General features: G+C 48.3%; 2 protein-coding genes across 2 annotated transcripts; one reads left to right on the top strand and one right to left on the bottom strand.

Annotated features, from left to right (window-relative positions):
- Positions 1-225: 225 nt before the first annotated feature.
- Positions 226-13,965, bottom strand: LOC129355855 (phosphomevalonate kinase-like). Its single transcript, XM_055025470.1, has 5 exons — positions 13,723-13,965; positions 1,405-1,468; positions 1,183-1,335; positions 892-1,021; positions 226-813 (listed from the first exon to the last, which is right to left on the bottom strand). Exons 1-5 carry the CDS (start codon positions 13,815-13,817, stop codon positions 659-661), a joined length of 597 nt encoding a protein of 198 aa, XP_054881445.1. The 5' UTR covers positions 13,818-13,965; the 3' UTR covers positions 226-658.
- A 199-nt stretch (positions 13,966-14,164) lies between these two features.
- On the top strand, positions 14,165-18,342 carry LOC129355851 (2,4-dienoyl-CoA reductase [(3E)-enoyl-CoA-producing], mitochondrial-like). Its single transcript, XM_055025465.1, is given in 11 exon segments — positions 14,165-14,253; positions 15,775-15,925; positions 15,928-15,970; positions 16,042-16,099; positions 16,171-16,257; positions 16,342-16,489; positions 16,555-16,654; positions 16,725-16,797; positions 16,965-17,111; positions 17,649-17,711; positions 18,159-18,342. Coding segments are annotated over 11 exon segments (972 nt in total). The 5' UTR covers positions 14,165-14,211; the 3' UTR covers positions 18,219-18,342.
- Positions 18,343-18,381: the final 39 nt, after the last annotated feature.

The raw sequence follows: 18,381 nt of genomic DNA, 5'->3' as shown, positions 1-18,381 counted from the left end.
TTCAGTTATTACGTGGACTGGTTAGACCGGCCCGGACCTCCAGAACCGGTCCCCGTCTTCAGAACCATCCAACCTGATCACCTTTGTAACCATGGAAACCCACACATTGCATAATGTGTAATGAGGTCCTGAGGCAGAAAGCAAACTTAAACCGGGGGCGCTGCTGAGTTCCGATCGTTCAGCAGCGCCCCCCACTGGCCAGAATGAAAACTCCAAGAAGAAATATTTAAATTTTAAACGGTTTATTTCTAAAAGGATCCAGAAAAATCATGACTTCATTTATTCAAATTAAAATATTTTCATTCTTCGTCGTTCCTGCTGATGGTATGAAGCAGACAGTCCGGTTCTGATCCAATCAGAACCTTCAGTTCTTCCTGCTGAACCCTACAAGGCTCTCCTCCACAGACTTAGCCTCCAGCGCCCCCCGGTGGCACACGAGTTTTTCGTTCAGCTTCCTGAAACACCTGCTGATCCCTCTCAGCCAATCAGAATGCAGCTCTGATGCCGGGTGCTTCAGCAGGTCGCACTGCCCGCAGGTAAAGGGTTAGGGTTACCCTACCCATTCTGCACATGCTCAGTAGCGATCTGTGATGTCATCAGGTTAAATCATTTCTTTCTAAATAACTATTATTACAATTGAAGCTAATCAATAATAACTTTATTGATGATGTCGGAGCGCCGCCACTTCCCGCGCCGTCCTCAGGATGGGCTGCAGCTGCTGGTCCAGGGCGGGGGCGTCGGCCTCGTTCCTGATGATCCAATCGAACTCCATGCCGCGGTCCAGCCCGCACTCCGACTCTGCATCGTCCACACCTGAGGGACGGCCGAACACCTGAGCAGGTAGACGGCAGCGCGGCACACACACACAGAGAGAGAGGTGGGTCAGCGTACCTGGCGTGAAGCTCCAGCCTCTCTGCCTCCGGGTCTCATCCGAGCACTGGACTCTGACGCTGCGGGTCTGACGGGGAAACTCGGAGCGGAACCACTGCAGGTCCGACTCCCGCCTGGCATCGCTCACCACCTGACCAATCAGAGGGCAGAGAGCTGTCCTGACCAATCAGAGGGCAGAGAGCTGTCCTGACCAATCAGAGGGCAGAGAGCTGTCCTGACCAATCAGAGGGCAGAGAGCTGTCCTGACCAATCAGAGGGCAGAGAGCTGTCCTGACCAATCACAGCCCTCACCCACACAGGTTGCTGGGCTCCTCTGGTTGCCAGACGACAGAAGAAGCCCGGGTCCTGGTTCCGGCGGTCCTCCCCCCAGCGGATCATATCAGCCCGGTACCGCTCCTTGTACGGTCCTGAACCCAGCAGCAGGTCCAGGTCCAGGCCGCGCTCCTGAGGGCCCGGCACAGGTCAGGTGGGAGTTACCATGGTGACGAGGTGCAGCGCTCAGCGCGGTCTCACCTGAGCAAACTGCTGCTTTAGCGGGCCGGACAGACGCAGCACGGCGCAAACCTCCGGGCCGAGACTGCAGAAGAAGAAGAAAACGTTAGACGGAGCAAGCTGATTGGTCCAGCACTCGACAGGTCCCGCCTCCTGAGAGAGACAAACAGGAATAACCATCAAGAACCAGAACCAAGACCAGAACCAAGAACCAGAACCAGAAACAAGAACCTAGAACCAGAACCAAGACCAGAACCAAGAACCAGGAACCAGAACCAAGAACCAGGAACAAGAACCAGGACCAGAACCAGGAACCAGAACCAAGACCAGAACCTAGAACCAGAACCAAGACCAGAACCTAGAACCAGAACCAAGACCAGAACCAAGAACCAGGAACCAGAACCAAGACCAGAACCAGGAACCAGAGCCAAGAACCAGGAACCAGAACCAGAACCAAGAACCAGGAACAAGAACCAAGAACCAGAACCAGAACCAACCAGGAACCAGAACCAAGACAAGAACCAAGAACAAGGAACAAGAACCAGGAACCAGAACCAAGACAATAACCTAGAACCAGAACCAGACCAGAACAAAGACCAGAACCTAGAACCAGAACCAAGACCAGAACCTAAAACCAGAACCAAGACCAGATCCAAGAACCAGAACAAGAACCAGGAACCAGAACCAAGAACCAGGAACCAGAACCAAGACCAGAACCAAGACCAGGAACCAGGAACCAGAACCAAGAACCAGGAACAAGAACCAGGAACCAGAACCAAGACCAGAACAAAGACCAGAACCTAGAACCAGAACCAAGACCAGAACCTAGAACCAGAACCAAGAACCAGAACCAAGAACCAGGAACCAGAACCAGGACCAGAACCAAGAACCAGGAACCAGAACCAGGAACCAGAACCAAGACCAGAACCAAGAACCAGGAACAAGACCAGGAACCAGAACCAAGAACCAGGAACCAGTACCAAGACCAGAACCTAGAACCTAGAACCAGAACCAAGACAAGAACCAAGACCAGAACCAAGAACCAGAACCAAGACCAGAACCTAGAACCAGAACCAAGAACCAGGAACCAGAACCAAGACCAGAACCTAGAACCAGGAACCAGAACCAAGAACCAGGAACAAGACCAGGAACCAGAACCAAGACCAGAACCAAAACCAGAACCAAGAACCAGGAACCAGAAGAACCAGAACCAGACCAGAACCAGAACCAAACCAACCAGGAACAAGAACCAGGAACCAGAACCAAGACCAGAACCTAGAACCAGAACCAAGACAAGAACCAAGACCAGAACCAAGAACCAGAACCAAGACCAGAACCTAGAACCAGAACCTAGAACCAGAACCAAGACCAGAACCTAGAACCAGAACCAAGAACAAGAACCAGGAACCAGAACCTAGAACCAGAACCAGGAACAAGAACCAGGAACCAGAACCAAGACCAGAACCAGAACCAGGAACCAGAACCAAGACCAGAACCTAGAACCAGAACCAAGACCAGAACCAGGAACCAGAACCAAGACCAGAACCAAACCAGGAACCAGAACCAAGACCAGAACCAAGAACCAGAAGAACCAGACCCAAGAACCAGAACCAAGAACCAGAACCAGAACCAGGAACCAGAACCAAGAACCAGAACAAGAACCAGAACCAGAACCAAGACCAGAACAAAGACCAGAACCTAGAACCAGAACCAAGACAACCTAGAACCAGAACCAAGACAGAACCAAGAACCAGGAACCAGAACCAAGACCAGAACCAGGAACCAGAGCCAAGAACCAGGAACCAGAACCAAGAACCAGGAACAAGAACCAGGAACAAGAACCAAGAACCAGAACCAGAACCAGAACCAGGAACCAGAACCAGACAAGAACCAAGAACCAGGAACAAGAACCAGGAACCAGAACCAAGACAATAACCTAGAACCAGAACCAAGACCAGAACCTAAACCAGAACCAAGACCAGATCCAAGAACCAGGAACAAGAACCAGGAACCAGAACCAAGAACCAGGAACCAGAACCAAGACCAGAACCAAGAACCAGGAACCAGAACCAAGAACCAGAACAAGAACCAGAACCAGAACCAAGACCAGAACAAAGACCAGAACCTAGAACCAGAACCAAGACCAGAACCTAGAACCAGAACCAAGACCAGAACCAAGAACCAGGAACCAGAACCAGGACCAGAACCAAGAACCAGGAACCAGAACCAGGAACCAGAACCAAGACCAGAACCAAGAACCAGGAACCAGGAACAAGAACCAGGAACCAGAACCAAGAACCAGGAACCAGTACCAAGACCAGAACCTAGAACCAGAACCAAGACAAGAACCAAGACCAGAACCAAGAACCAGAACCAAGACCAGAACCTAGAACCAGAACCAAGAACCAGAACCAGAACCAAGACCAGAACCTAGAACCAGGAACCAGAACCAAGAACCAGGAACAAGAACCAGGAACCAGAACCAAGACCAGAACCAAGAACCAGAACCAAGAACCAGGAACCAGAACCAAGACCAGAACCAGGAACCAGAACCAAGAACCAGGAACAAGAACCAGGAACCAGAACCAAGACCAGAACCTAGAACCAGAACCAGAACAAGACCAAGACCAGAACCAAGAAGAACCAAGACCAGAACCTAGAACCAGAACCTAGAACCAGAACCAAGACCAGAACCTAGAACCAGAACCAGAACAAGAACCAGGAACCAGAACAGAACCAGGAACCAGGAACAAGAACCAGAACCAGAACCAAGACCAGAACCAAGAACCAGGAACCAGAACCAAGACCAGAACCTAGAACCAGAACCAAGACCAGAACCAGGAACCAGAACCAAGACCAGAACCAAGAACCAGGAACCAGACCAGACCAGAACCAAGAACCTAGAACCAGAACCAAGACCAGAACCAAGAACCAGGAACCAGAACCAAGAACCAGGAACAAGAACCAGGAACCAGAACCAAGACCAGAACAAAGACCAGAACCTAGAACCAGAACCAAGACCAGAACCTAGAACCAAACCAAGACCAGAACCAAGAACCAGGAACCAGAACCAAGACCAGAACCAGGAACCAGAGCCAAGAACCAGGAACCAGAACCAAGAACCAGGAACAAGAACCAGGAACAAGAACCAAGAACCAGGAACCAGAACCAAGAACCAGGAACCAGAACCAAGACAAGAACCAAGAACAAGGAACAAGAACCAGGAACCAGAACCAAGACAATAACCTAGAACCAGAACCAAGACCAGAACAAAGACCAGAACCTAGAACCAGAACCAAGACCAGAACCTAAAACCAGAACCAAGACCAGATCCAAGAACCAGGAACAAGAACCAGGAACCAGAACCAAGAACCAGGAACCAGAACCAAGACCAGAACCAAGAACCAGGAACCAGAACCAAGAACCAGGAACAAGAACCAGGAACCAGAACCAAGACCAGAACAAAGACCAGAACCTAGAACCAGAACCAAGACCAGAACCTAGAACCAGAACCAAGACCAGAACCAAGAACCAGGAACCAGAACCAGGACCAGAACCAAGAACCAGGAACCAGAACCAGAACCAGAACCAAGACCAGAACCAAGAACCAGGAACCAGGAACAAGAACCAGAACCAGAACCAAGAACCAGAACCAGTACCAAGACCAGAACCTAGAACCTAGAACCAGAACCAAGACAAGAACCAAGACCAGAACCAAGAACCAGAACCAAGACCAGAACCTAGAACCAGACCAAGAACCAGGAACCAGAACCAAGACCAACCTAGAACCAGGAACCAGAACCAAGAACCAGGAACAAGAACCAGGAACCAGAACCAAGACCAGAACCAGAACCAGAACCAAGAACCAGGAACCAGAACCAAGACCAGAACCAGGAACCAGAACCAAGAACCAGGAACAAGAACCAGGAACCAGAACCAAGACCAGAACCTAGAACCTAGAACCAGAACCAAGACAAGAACCAAGACCAGAACCAAGAACCAGAACCAAGACCAGAACCTAGAACCAGAACCTAGAACCAGAACCAAGACCAGAACCTAGAACCAGAACCAAGAACAAGAACCAGGAACCAGAACCTAGAACCAGGAACAAGAACCAGGAACCAGAACCAAGACCAGAACCAAGAACCAGGAACCAGAACCAAGACCAGAACCTAGAACCAGAACCAAGACCAGAACCAGGAACCAGAACCAAGACCAGAACCAAGAACCAGGAACCAGAACCAAGACCAGAACCAAGAACCTAGAACCAGAACCAAGACCAGAACCAAGAACCAGGAACCAGAACCAAGAACCAGGAACAAGAACCAGGAACCAGAACCAAGACCAGAACAAAGACCAGAACCTAGAACCAGAACCAAGACCAGAACCTAGAACCAGAACCAAGACCAGAACCAAGAACCAGAACCAGAACCAGACCAGAACCAAGAACCAGGAACCAGAACCAGGAACCAGAACCAAGACCAGAACCAAGAACCAGGAACCAGAACCAAGAACCAGGAACAAGAACCAGGAACCAGAACCAAGAACCAGGAACCAGTACCAAGACCAGAACCTAGAACCTAGAACCAGAACCAAGACAAGAACCAAGACCAGAACCAAGAACCAGAACCAAGACCAGAACCTAGAACCAGAACCAAGAACCAGGAACCAGAACCAAGACCAGAACCTAGAACCAGGAACCAGAACCAAGAACCAGGAACAAGAACCAGGAACCAGAACCAAGACCAGAACCAAGAACCAGAACCAAGAACCAGGAACCAGAACCAAGACCAGAACCAGGAACCAGAACCAAGAACCAGGAACAAGAACCAGGAACCAGAACCAAGACAATAACCTAGAACCAGAACCAAGACCAGAACAAAGACCAGAACCTAGAACCAGAACCAAGACCAGAACCTAAAACCAGAACCAAGACCAGATCCAAGAACCAGGAACAAGAACCAGGAACCAGAACCAAGAACCAGGAACCAGAACCAAGACCAGAACCAAGAACCAGGAACCAGAACCAAGAACCAGGAACAAGAACCAGGAACCAGAACCAAGACCAGAACAAAGACCAGAACCTAGAACCAGAACCAAGACCAGAACCTAGAACCAGAACCAAGACCAGAACCAAGAACCAGGAACCAGAACCAGGACCAGAACCAAGAACCAGGAACCAGAACCAGGAACCAGAACCAAGACCAGAACCAGGAACCAGGAACAAGAACCAGGAACCAGAACCAAGAACCAGGAACCAGTACCAAGACCAGAACCTAGAACCTAGAACCAGAACCAAGACAAGAACCAAGACCAGAACCAAGAACCAGAACCAAGACCAGAACCTAGAACCAGAACCAAGAACCAGGAACCAGAACCAAGACCAGAACCTAGAACCAGGAACCAGAACCAAGAACCAGGAACAAGAACCAGGAACCAGAACCAAGACCAGAACCAAGAACCAGAACCAAGAACCAGGAACCAGAACCAAGACCAGAACCAGGAACCAGAACCAAGAACCAGGAACAAGAACCAGGAACCAGAACCAAGACCAGAACCTAGAACCTAGAACCAGAACCAAGACAAGAACCAAGACCAGAACCAAGAACCAGAACCAAGACCAGAACCTAGAACCAGAACCTAGAACCAGAACCAAGACCAGAACCTAGAACCAGAACCAAGAACAAGAACCAGGAACCAGAACCTAGAACCAGGAACAAGAACCAGGAACCAGAACCAAGACCAGAACCTAGAACCAGAACCAAGACCAGAACCAGGAACCAGAACCAAGACCAGAACCAAGAACCAGGAACCAGAACCAAGACCAGAACCAAGAACCTAGAACCAGAACCAAGACCAGAACCAAGAACCAGGAACCAGAACCAAGAACCAGGAACAAGAACCAGGAACCAGAACCAAGACCAGAACAAAGACCAGAACCTAGAACCAGAACCAAGACCAGAACCTAGAACCAGAACCAAGACCAGAACCAAGAACCAGGAACCAGAACCAGGACCAGAACCAAGAACCAGGAACCAGAACCAGGAACCAGAACCAAGACCAGAACCAAGAACCAGGAACCAGAACCAAGAACCAGGAACAAGAACCAGGAACCAGAACCAAGAACCAGGAACCAGTACCAAGACCAGAACCTAGAACCTAGAACCAGAACCAAGACAAGAACCAAGACAAGAACCAAGAACCAAACCAAGACCAGAACCTAGAACCAGAACCAAGAACCAGGAACCAGAACCAAGACCAGAACCTAGAACCAGGAACCAGAACCAAGAACCAGGAACAAGAACCAGGAACCAGAACCAAGACCAGAACCAAGAACCAGAACCAAGAACCAGGAACCAGAACCAAGACCAGAACCAGGAACCAGAACCAAGAACCAGGAACAAGAACCAGGAACCAGAACCAAGACCAGAACCTAGAACCTAGAACCAACCAAGACAAGAACCAAGACCAGAACCAAGAACCAGAACCAAGACCAGAACCTAGAACCAGAACCTAGAACCAGAACCAAGACCAGAACCTAGAACCAGAACCAAGAACAAGAACCAGGAACCAGAACCTAGAACCAGGAACCAGGAACAAGAACCAGGAACCAGAACCAAGACCAGAACCAAGAACCAGAACCAGAACCAAGACCAGAACCTAGAACCAGAACCAAGACCAGAACCAGGAACCAGAACCAAGACCAGAACCAAGAACCAGGAACCAGAACCAAGACCAGAACCAAGAACCTAGAACCAGAACCAAGACCAGAACCAAGAACCAGGAACAAGAACCAGGAACCAGAACCAAGACCAGAACCAAGACCAGAACCTAGAACCAGAACCAAGACAAGAACCAAGAACCAGAACCTAGAACCAAGACAAGAACCAAGAACCAGGAACAAGACCAGAACCAGGAACCAGAACCAAGACCAGAACCAAGATCCAGGAACCTTAACCAAGACCAGAACCAAGAACCAGGAACCAGAACCAAGACCAGAACCAAGAACCAGGAACCAGAACCAAGAACCAGGAACAAGAACCAGGAACCAGAACCAAGAACAAGAACCAAGAACCAGGAACAAGAACCAAGACCAGAACCAGGAACCAGAACCAAGAACCAGGAACCAGAACCAAGACCAGAACCAAGAACTAGGAACAAGAACCAGGAACCAGAACCAGGAACCAGAACCAAGAACCAGGAACAAGAACCAGGAACCAGAACCAAGACCAGAACCTAGAACCAGAACCAAGACCAGAACCAAGACCAGAACCAAGAACCAGAACCAAGACCAGAACCTAGAACCAGAACCTAGAACCAGAACCAAGACCAGAACCTAGAACCAGAACCAAGAACAAGAACCAGGAACCAGAACCAAGACCAGAACCAAGACCAGAACCAGAACCAAGAACCAGAACCTAGAACCAGAACCAAGAACCAGAACCAAGAACCAAGAACCTAGATCCAAAAACCAGAACCAGAACCAAGACCAGAACTTAGAACCAAAAACCAGGACCAAGACCAGAACCAAGAACCAGAACGTAGAACCAGAACCAAGAACCAGAACCTAGAACCAGAACCTAGAACCAGAACCAAGACCAGAACCAGAACCAAGAACCTAGATCCAAAAACCAGAACCAGAACCAAGAACCAGAACCAAGAACCAAGAACCAGAACCAAGAACCAGAACCAAGAACCTAGAACCAGAACCAGAACCAAGACCAGAACCAAGAACCAGAACCTAGAACCAGAACCAAGAAACAGAACCAGGAACCAGAACCAGAAGCTAGAACCAGAACCTAGAACCAGAACCAAGACCAGAACCTAGAACCAGAACCAAGACAAGAACCAAGACCAGAACCAAGAACCAGAACCTAGAACCAGAACCAAGACCAGAACCTAGAACCAGAACCAAGAACAAGAACCAGGAACCAGAACCAAGACCAGAACCAGGACCAAGAACCAGAACCTAGAACCAGAACCAAGAACCAGAACCAAGAACCAGAACCAAGAACCAAGAACCTAGATCCAAAAGCCAGAACCAGAACCAAGACCAGAACCTAGAACCAAAAACCAGGACCAAGACCAGAACCAAGAACCAGAACTTAGAACCAGAACCAAGAACCAGAACCTAGAACCAGAACCTAGAACCAGAACCAAGACCAGAACCTAGAACCAGAACCAAGAACCTAGATCCAAAAACCAGAACCAGAACCAAGAACCAGAACCAAGAACCAAGAACCAGAACCAAGAACCAGAACCAAGAACCTAGAACCAGAACCAGAACCAAGACCAGAACCAAGAACCAGAACCTAGAACCAGAACCAAGAACCAGGAACCAGAACCAGAAGCTAGAACCAGAACCTAGAACCAAGACCAGAACCAGAACCAAGACAAGAACCAAGACCAGAACCAAGAACCAGAACCAAGACCAGAACCTAGAACCAGAACCTAGAACCAGAACCAAGACCAGAACCTAGAACCAGAACCAAGAACGAACCAGGAACCAGAACCAAGACCAGAACCAAGACCAGAACCAGAACCAAGAACCAGAACCTAGAACCAGAACCAGAACCAAGAACCAGAACCAAGAACCAAGAACCTAGATCCAAAAACCAGAACCAGAACCAAGACCAGAACCTAGAACCAAAACCAGGACCAAGACCACCAGAACCAGAACGTAGAACCAGAACCAAGAACCAGAACCTAGAACCAGAACCAAGACCAGAACCTAGAACCAGAACCAAGAACCTAGATCCAAAACCAGAACCAGAACCAAGAACCAGAACCAAGAACCAGAACCAGAACCAAGAACCAGAACCAAGAACCTAGAACCAGAACCAGAACCAAGACCAGAACCAAGAACCAGAACCTAGAACCAGAACCAAGAACCAGAACCAGAAGCTAGAACCAGAACCTAGAACCAGAACCAAGACCAGAACCAGAACCAAGAACCAGAACCAAGAACCAGAACCAAGAACCAAGAACCAAGAACCTAGATCCAAAAACCAGAACCAGAACCAAGACCAGAACCTAGAACCAAAAACCAGAACCAAGACCAGAACCTAGAACCAGAACCAAGAACCTAGATCCAAAAACCAGAACCAGAACCAAGAACCAGAACCAAGAACCAAGACCAGAACCTAGAACCAGAACCTAGAACCAGAACCAAGACCAGAACCTAGAACCAGAACCAAGAACAAGAACCAGGAACCAGAACCAAGACCAGAACCAAGACCAGAACCAGAACCAAGAACCAGAACCAGAACCAGAACCAGAACCAAGAACCAGAACCAAGAACCAAGAACCTAGATCCAAAACCAGAACCAGAACCAAGACCAGAACCAGAACCAAAAACCAGGACCAAGACCAGAACCAAGAACCAGAACGTAGAACCAGAACCAAGAACCAGAACCTAGAACCAGAACCAAGACCAGAACCTAGAACCAGAACCAAGAACCTAGATCCAAAAACCAGAACCAGAACCAAGAACCAGAACCAAGAACCAAGAACCAGAACCAAGAACCAGAACCAAGAACCTAGAACCAGAACCAGAACCAAGACCAGAACCAGAACCAGCAGAACCTAGAACCAGAACAAGAACCAGAACCAGAAGCTAGAACCAGAACCTAGAACCAGAACCAAGACCAGAACCAGAACCAAGAACCAGAACCAAGAACCAGAACCAAGAACCAAGAACCAAGAACCTAGATCCAAAAACCAGAACCAGAACCAAGACCAGAACCTAGAACCAAAAACCAGAACCAAGACCAGAACCTAGAACCAGAACCAAGAACCTAGATCCAAAAACCAGAACCAGAACCAAGAACCAGAACCAAGAACCAGAACCAAGAACCTAGAACCAGAACCAGAACCAGAACCAAGAACCAGAACCAGGAACCAGAACCAGAAGCTAGAACCAGAACCTAGAACCAGAACAAGACCAGAACCAGAACCAAGAACCAGAACCAAGAACCAGAACCAAGACCAGAACCAGAACCAGAACCTAGAACCAGAACCAAGAACCAGAACCAAGAACCAAGAACCTAGATCCAAAAACCAGAACCAAGACCAGAACCTAGAACCAAAAACCAGGACCAAGACCAGAACCAAGAACCAGAACCAAGAACCAGAACCTAGAACCAGAACCTAGAACCAGAACCAAGACCAGAACCTAGAACCAGAACCAAGAACCTAGATCCAAAAACCAGAACCAGAACCAAGAACCAGAACCAAGAACCAGAACCAAGAACCTAGAACCAGAACCAGAACCAAGACCAGAACCAAGAACCAGAACCTAGAACCAGAACCAAGAACCAGAACCAGGAACCAGAACCTAGAACCAGAACATAGAACCAGAACCAAGACCAGAACCAGAACAAGAACCAGAACCAAGACCAGAACCAGAACCAAGAACCAGAACCTAGAACCAGAACCAGAACCAAGAACCAGAACCAAGAACCTAGATCCAAAAACTAGAACCAGAACCAAGAACCTAGATCCAAAAACCAGAACCAGAACCAAGAACCAAGAACCAGAACCAAGAACCAGAACCAAGAACCTAGAACCAGAACCAAGACCAGAACCAAGAACCAGAACCTAGAACCAGAACCAAGAACCAGAACCAGAACCAGAACCAGAAGCTAGAACCAGAACCTAGAACCAGAACCAAGACCAGAACCAAGAACCAGAACCAAGACCAGAACCAGAACCAAGAACCAGAACCTAGAACCAGAACCAAGAACCAGAACCAAGAACCAAGAACCTAGATCCAAAAACCAGAACCAAGACCAGAACCTAGAACCAAAAACCAGGACCAAGACCAGAACCAAGAACCAGAACCTAGAACCAGAACCTAGAACCAGAACCTAGAACCAGAACCAAGACCAGAACCTAGAACCAGAACCAAGAACCTAGATCCAAAAACCAGAACCAGAACCAAGAACCAGAACCAAGAACCAAGAACCAGAACCAAGAACCTAGAACCAGAACCAAGACCAGAACCAGAACCAAGAACCAGAACCTAGAACCAGAACCAAGAACCTAGATCCAAAAACCAGAACCAGAATCAAGAACCAGAACCAAGAACCTAGAACCAGAACCAAGAACCAGAACCAGGAACCAGAACCTAGAACCAGAACATAGAACCAGAACCAAGACCAGAACCTAGAACCAGAACCAAGAACCTAGATCCAAAAACCAGAACCAGAACCAAGAACCAGAACCAAGAACCAAGAACCAGAACCAAGAACCAGAACCAAGAACCTAGAACCAGAACCAAGACCAGAACCAAGAACCAGAACCTAGAACCAGAACCAAGAACCAGAACCAGGAACCAGAACCAGAAGCTAGAACCAGAACCTAGAACCAGAACCAAGACCAGAACCAGAACCAAGAACCAGAACCAAGACCAGAACCAGAACCAAGAACCAGAACCTAGAACCAGAACCAGAACCAAGAACCAGAACCAAGAACCTAGATCCAAAAACCAGAACCAAGACCAGAACCTAGAACCAAAAACCAGGACCAAGACCAGAACCAAGAACCAAACCTAGAACCAGAACCAAGACCAGAACCTAGAACCAGAACCAAGAACCTAGATCCAAAAACCAGAACCAGAACCAAGAACCAGAACCAAGAACCAAGAACCAGAACCAAGAACCAGAACCAAGAACCTAGAACCAGAACCAAGACCAGAACCAGAACCAAGAACCAGAACCTAGAACCAGAACCTAGAACCAGAACCAAGACCAGAACCTAGAACCAGAACCAAGAACCTAGATCCAAAAACCAGAACCAGAATCAAGAACCAGAACCAAGAACCTAGAACCAGAACCAGAACCAGAACCAGTTTCCTGATAAATCAGGAAACTGGTTCTGTTGTGGTTCTGTTGTGGTTCTGTTCCTGTCATGACTGGATCCAAATATCCCCAGAACCAGAGGACAGGTACTGTGGTTGCTCTGAGCTTTTGGACTTCATTGGTTCTGGAGGTTCTGTTTGACCCATCAGAACCTCGACTTTCAAAATAAAAGCTTCACCTGCTTCAGTCAGACACTGGTTGTCATGGAGACGGAACCAGCTAAGAGCTGGACATGACGAACTGGCCCGGATCAGAACTCTGATCAAAACCGGGCCGGCTGGAGAATCTGCTGCTGACGGATCTGCTCCGAGGTTCTGGAAGGTTCTGGAAGGTTCTGATCAGAAACATCAGCGACCCGGTCCAGAGTCGTTCAGAACCAGGAGCGCAATGGTTCTGATGCTTCATTTATGAGGGAAACAGCCACGTGACTCCAATGTAAACAAACCGAGCCCGGGCTCCAATCGGAACCGAACCTTACCGATCCTGGATCAAGTCCGTTATGAAATCTTTCCCGGACTTCCGCTTTCCGCTGAAGACCAGAACCAGTTCGGGTCCAGACGCTCGGTTCTCCATCTGTCAGTCCACCTGAGACGCTGTTGGTTCCGTTGTCGGACCGGACCGGAACCGAACCGCACTGTGAAGCTCCTCAAATCAGGAGCCAAATGGACCAGGAGGTTCTGCTGGAACCCGGGACCTGTTCGACTCGGAACCACGTGACTATCATCAGATCCAGACCGAACCATAAATGGGGAACGGAACCGGAACCAGATCAGAACCTCCAGGTTGTGGTTCCGAGTAAATGATGGGCTTTGTTCTGTGTTCATTCAACTATTAAAGGTAAAACTAATAAAAGCGATTTTTACTTATTTTTATTGAACAAAACCTGAAAATAAAAATTGAAGCGCTGCCCCGCCCCCTCATGACGTCTTGGTGGTAGGGCCCTCATACGTCATCAACTGAAACCAACATGGCGGCCGTCATGCTGAGCTCAGGAAGGAACCTTCTGCAGGTGAGACCAAGCAGCATCTGTGACGTCAGAGAGCAGCGTATGGAGCGTCAGGTGTCGGACTGAAGGAACGTTAAAGTTTTCAGTCCGGGTTGACCTTTCACCCCGATCCCGCCTACATCCATGAAGACTCCGGCCAGCTGTAGTTCACGTTGTCAGCACCAGGGGCCACAGTTTGACTTTGACTGGCGTCTTAAGGTGACGTCAGTCCAGCGGTCTTGGCGCCCGAGGCGGCGCCAGAGGGGGCATCTGGGGGCACGGGGCTCCCAGATGCCTTGCTCATAACCAGGGCATCGTCGTACCGCGTTAAACACGGGAGACATGAAGCTGTCTCTTGCTCCAAAGCCTGCGTTACAGGACGCAGCGCCCCCTTCTGACCGGAGGACTGCTAACCATGCATTTATTCACAGGTTCAGTGACGCAAAAATAATTTCAACCCTTTACATTTGAAAACTATTTTCATTTTTTAAAACAAACGCAGCTTTCTCTGTGCAATATTTCCAAGACAACTTTTTATTGCATGATGATTTATCAAATAATACACATTAAAATCTCCAAACATTTAACTGTCTTAATGGCAATTGACTAATAATAGGAATCAATTCATGATGTCACTCAAAAACACCTTCAATTTATGGCTGAAAGTTAGCTTGATATAAAGTGGAGCTAATATGCTAACAAATCAAATTAAGGCACAGCATATATAAATGGAACTAAAATATTCTTTAAAAAAACTGAATGTTGTGACTTTATGAAGCAAAAATGTAACAATAAATTCATCAGTTTTCTCCTCAAGTCTGAGAAGAAAACATTTGTTTATAAATCATGATAAATTGCAACTTCATTAAAGTTTTTAGAAAGCTTTGAAAAGTGGATGTTGTACAATAAATCTATTCCATCTTTAGTTTTAGAAAATGAAATTTGGTCTTCTAACAGAGTTAAATGATGATTTATCTAATCCCAAGTTTCATTCTCAAATACTACTTTCTAAAAATCAACTCCACTTTTAAAGTGAAATCATTTATTATTTACAATCTTTAATCCAATATGTTAATATCTTAATTTAAGATTTGAAATTTGTCTTTCATTTGTGACATTTTTTCTTTCCTCATTTAGTTTATTTTCATTTCTTCTTTTCCTGCTCAGTTTATTAAATCAAACTTTTTATCACTAATGTGCCTTGTCATAATATTTTCTTTTAATTTTCCATAAAGTCGAAAAAACAACAAATCATTGCCATAAATCCGCCTTTTAACTCAAAACGTCACGTGCAGCAATGAATTGTGGGTAATAGTCCACCTGCATGTGGCTTAGCAGAAGGCCAGAGATAAGACCAAAAGGGGCGGGGCTAAAGCAGGAAGTGGCCCCCCATGCATCACCATGGTAACAGGCTGCAGCCACGCCCACCTGAACACCTGGATGGCAGAACGTGATTAATTGATTGATTGATTGATTGTAATTATTGTCATATTCAGGTGCTTTAACTGAACTGGGTTCCAACTGGGCCATAACTTTGTGTCTCAGGCCCGGTTCCCCAGGCCGCCGGTCCGGTCCGAATCGGCCCGTCCGTCCGGGTTCTTCGCTCCGTCCGAAGGCGCCATGCTGCCGGCGGGAAGCTTCAGAGACCGGCTGGCCTTCATCACTGGAGGCGGCACCGGTCTGGGCCGGGCCATGACCTGGTTCTGTCCCAGCTTGGAGCCCGCTGCGTCATCGCCAGCAGGTCAGAGGTCACATCACAGGTCACATGACCCCATCGGGAACCGTTCCTGAACTTCTGCTCGTCTGGTTCAGGAACCTGGACGTCCTGCAGGAGACAGCTGGCGAGATCAGCAGCCAGACCGGGAACCAGGTAACCGGGTCATCTCAGAACCAGAACGGGTCCAGAACCCAGCGTCTGACCCGGTCCGTGTCTGTCCTCAGGTCCACGCCCTCCAGTGCGACGTCAGAGACCCTCAGGCCGTGGCGCGCTGCGTGGACCAGATGGTGGCGCTAAGCGGACTTCCTGATGTAAACCAGAACCAGAACCTGTCGCTGTTGTGTGTTCAGAGCGTTGGTGATGACATCACGCTATCCTGTGTTCCCATTGGCCAGGTGATCATCAACAACGCCGCAGGCAATTTCATCTGTCCGACGGAGCGGCTGACGCCCAACGGCTGGCGCAGCGTCACCGACATCGTCCTGAACGGGACGGCGTTCGTCACGCTGGAGCTGGGCAAGAGGCTGATCCGGGCCCAGAAAGGTCCGAACCAGAACCGGGACCGGAACCAGAAGCTGAGCCGTTCTAACCGTCTTCTTGTGTCTCAGGCGCCTCGTTCCTCGCCATCACCACCGTCTACGCTGAGTCCGGTTCTGGGTTCGTGGTTCCGAGTGCGGCGGCGAAGGCCGGCGTCGAGGCGCTGTACAAGTCAGTCGGACACAGATGCGTTGCCGTGGCCCTGGCGTTGCCGTGGTAACTGTGCGGCTCTCGCCCGCAGGTCTCTGGCTGCAGAGTGGGGGCGCTATGGACACAGGTTCAACGTCATCCAGCCTGGACCAATCAGGACCAAGGTACCATTCCCTGGGCTGGTGCCATGGTGCCCAGGCCTTGAACCTTGACCTTTCAAGCCCTTTGTTGTGATATGACTTGCAGTCATTAGTGAGTTTTATTGCTGAGATTCTGCTGGATTAAACTGACGGACCTGGTTAGAACCCGTTCTGGTTCTGGTTCTGTTCAGGGAGCCTTCAGCCGTCTGGACCCAACTGGAAGTTTTGAGATGTCGATGATCGATCGGATTCCGACGGGTCGGCTCGGAAAACCAGCCGAGCTCGCCAACCTGGCAGCGTACCTGAGCAGCGACTTCGCCAGCTGGATGTCTGGAGCTGTGAGTTCTGACCCGTTTCTGACCAGAACCGACCAGAGTCAGTCTTTTTAAAGGAAAAATGGTTTGCGCTTAAATTAGTTTATTAGAAGAAAATAATGGCTTTACATTCAGTAGGTGAAGAAAATGCTAAAATATATTCATCACCAACGCTCTGAACACACAACAGAACCTGTCCAGAACCAGAACAACTGGACAGGTGAGACACCTGTCTCAACTGCTTCCATGATGAGGTCATAGGTCATGACCTGCTCTGATTAGACAAAGAGAAGATTTTTTTATCACGATTTCTCTGAACGTCCATCTTGGTAGCCAAACGCTGCACAAAGCGTAGATGAACTAAATGGGGACGTTCCTGAGCAACCGAGACAAAGACACGTGAACAAAATGGCTGCTGCCCAATTGTTGTCATAGCAACACCATGCAAACTTTTTAGGCTACCTACCAAAATGGCCGTCGGCCGTCTCGATACGGAGTCGTCAGTATTCACATGAGAAGGATGTATTTCCAAAGATGAAAAGATGTGACCTGCGTTCTCAGGTGATCCGTTTCGATGGCGGCGAATTCGTGTCGATGGCGGGAGAATTTAACGAGCTGCGCAAGGTGAGTGGCGCCGCTCACCTGTCTCACGACTGAAACTACGTCCAGAACAGACTCTCAGAAAGTAACTGATTACTGATTACTTGATTTGGAAAGTAACTAAGTTACATTAAAAGTAACTTTTCAGTTACTTTCAGCAGCTGCTAACAACAACACAATGATAATCAATCACATTGATCTTTGCCAATAATTCACTGTAAGATATTTCATATTGTAACATCAACAATGTTTCTCCACTGATCAGGTTAAAGGTTAAACTCGACACTCATTCAGTCTCAAGCCTCTTTAAAGTCACTTTAATCTTGGGACGTGAAACTCTAACCCTCCCTCCGGTGTTTGCATTTCTGTGGACGCCGTCGCGTAGAAACGGCGATCACTGGACAAGACGAAGACAGTTACTGTTAGCAACACGTTACTGATGACATCACTGCTCATGTCTTCGTCCTCCAGGTGACTCCAGATCAGTGGGACACTTTGGAGGCCATGATCAGAGGTACAAAGGGGTCGTAATGCTGACAGCTGATTGGACCACAGAGGCCCCGCCTCTGCTGATATCTCTACATCTGATTGGTTAATAATTGTACCTAATGCGGTACATTATCTGCTTCTTTGATAATAAAATATGAAATCAGAAGCTTCATGTTTTATTCTCTGCTGGCTCTCAGAAAGTTCT

The sequence above is a fragment of the Poeciliopsis prolifica genome, unplaced genomic scaffold (assembly GCF_027474105.1).
Source record: "Poeciliopsis prolifica strain line A6 unplaced genomic scaffold, Auburn_PproV2 SCAFFOLD148, whole genome shotgun sequence".
In the NCBI taxonomy this organism is placed as follows: domain Eukaryota; kingdom Metazoa; phylum Chordata; class Actinopteri; order Cyprinodontiformes; family Poeciliidae; genus Poeciliopsis; species Poeciliopsis prolifica.
This window is presented reverse-complemented; position numbering and strand designations above follow the sequence as displayed.

What these genes read in the sequence shown, in the direction of transcription:
- LOC129355855 (XM_055025470.1), bottom strand. Translation starts at nt 13,817, where the DNA reads ATGGAGAACCGAGCGTCTGGACCCGAACTGGTTCTGGTCTTCAGCGGA. An exon ending in ACGGACTTGATCCAGGATCG is followed by an intron (nt 1,469 to 13,722) that starts GTAAGGTTCGGT and finishes CTTCTTCTGCAG; the next exon opens with TCTCGGCCCGGAGGTTTGCG. An exon ending in GAGCCCAGCAACCTGTGTGG is followed by an intron (nt 1,022 to 1,182) that starts GTGAGGGCTGTG and finishes CTGATTGGTCAG; the next exon opens with GTGGTGAGCGATGCCAGGCG.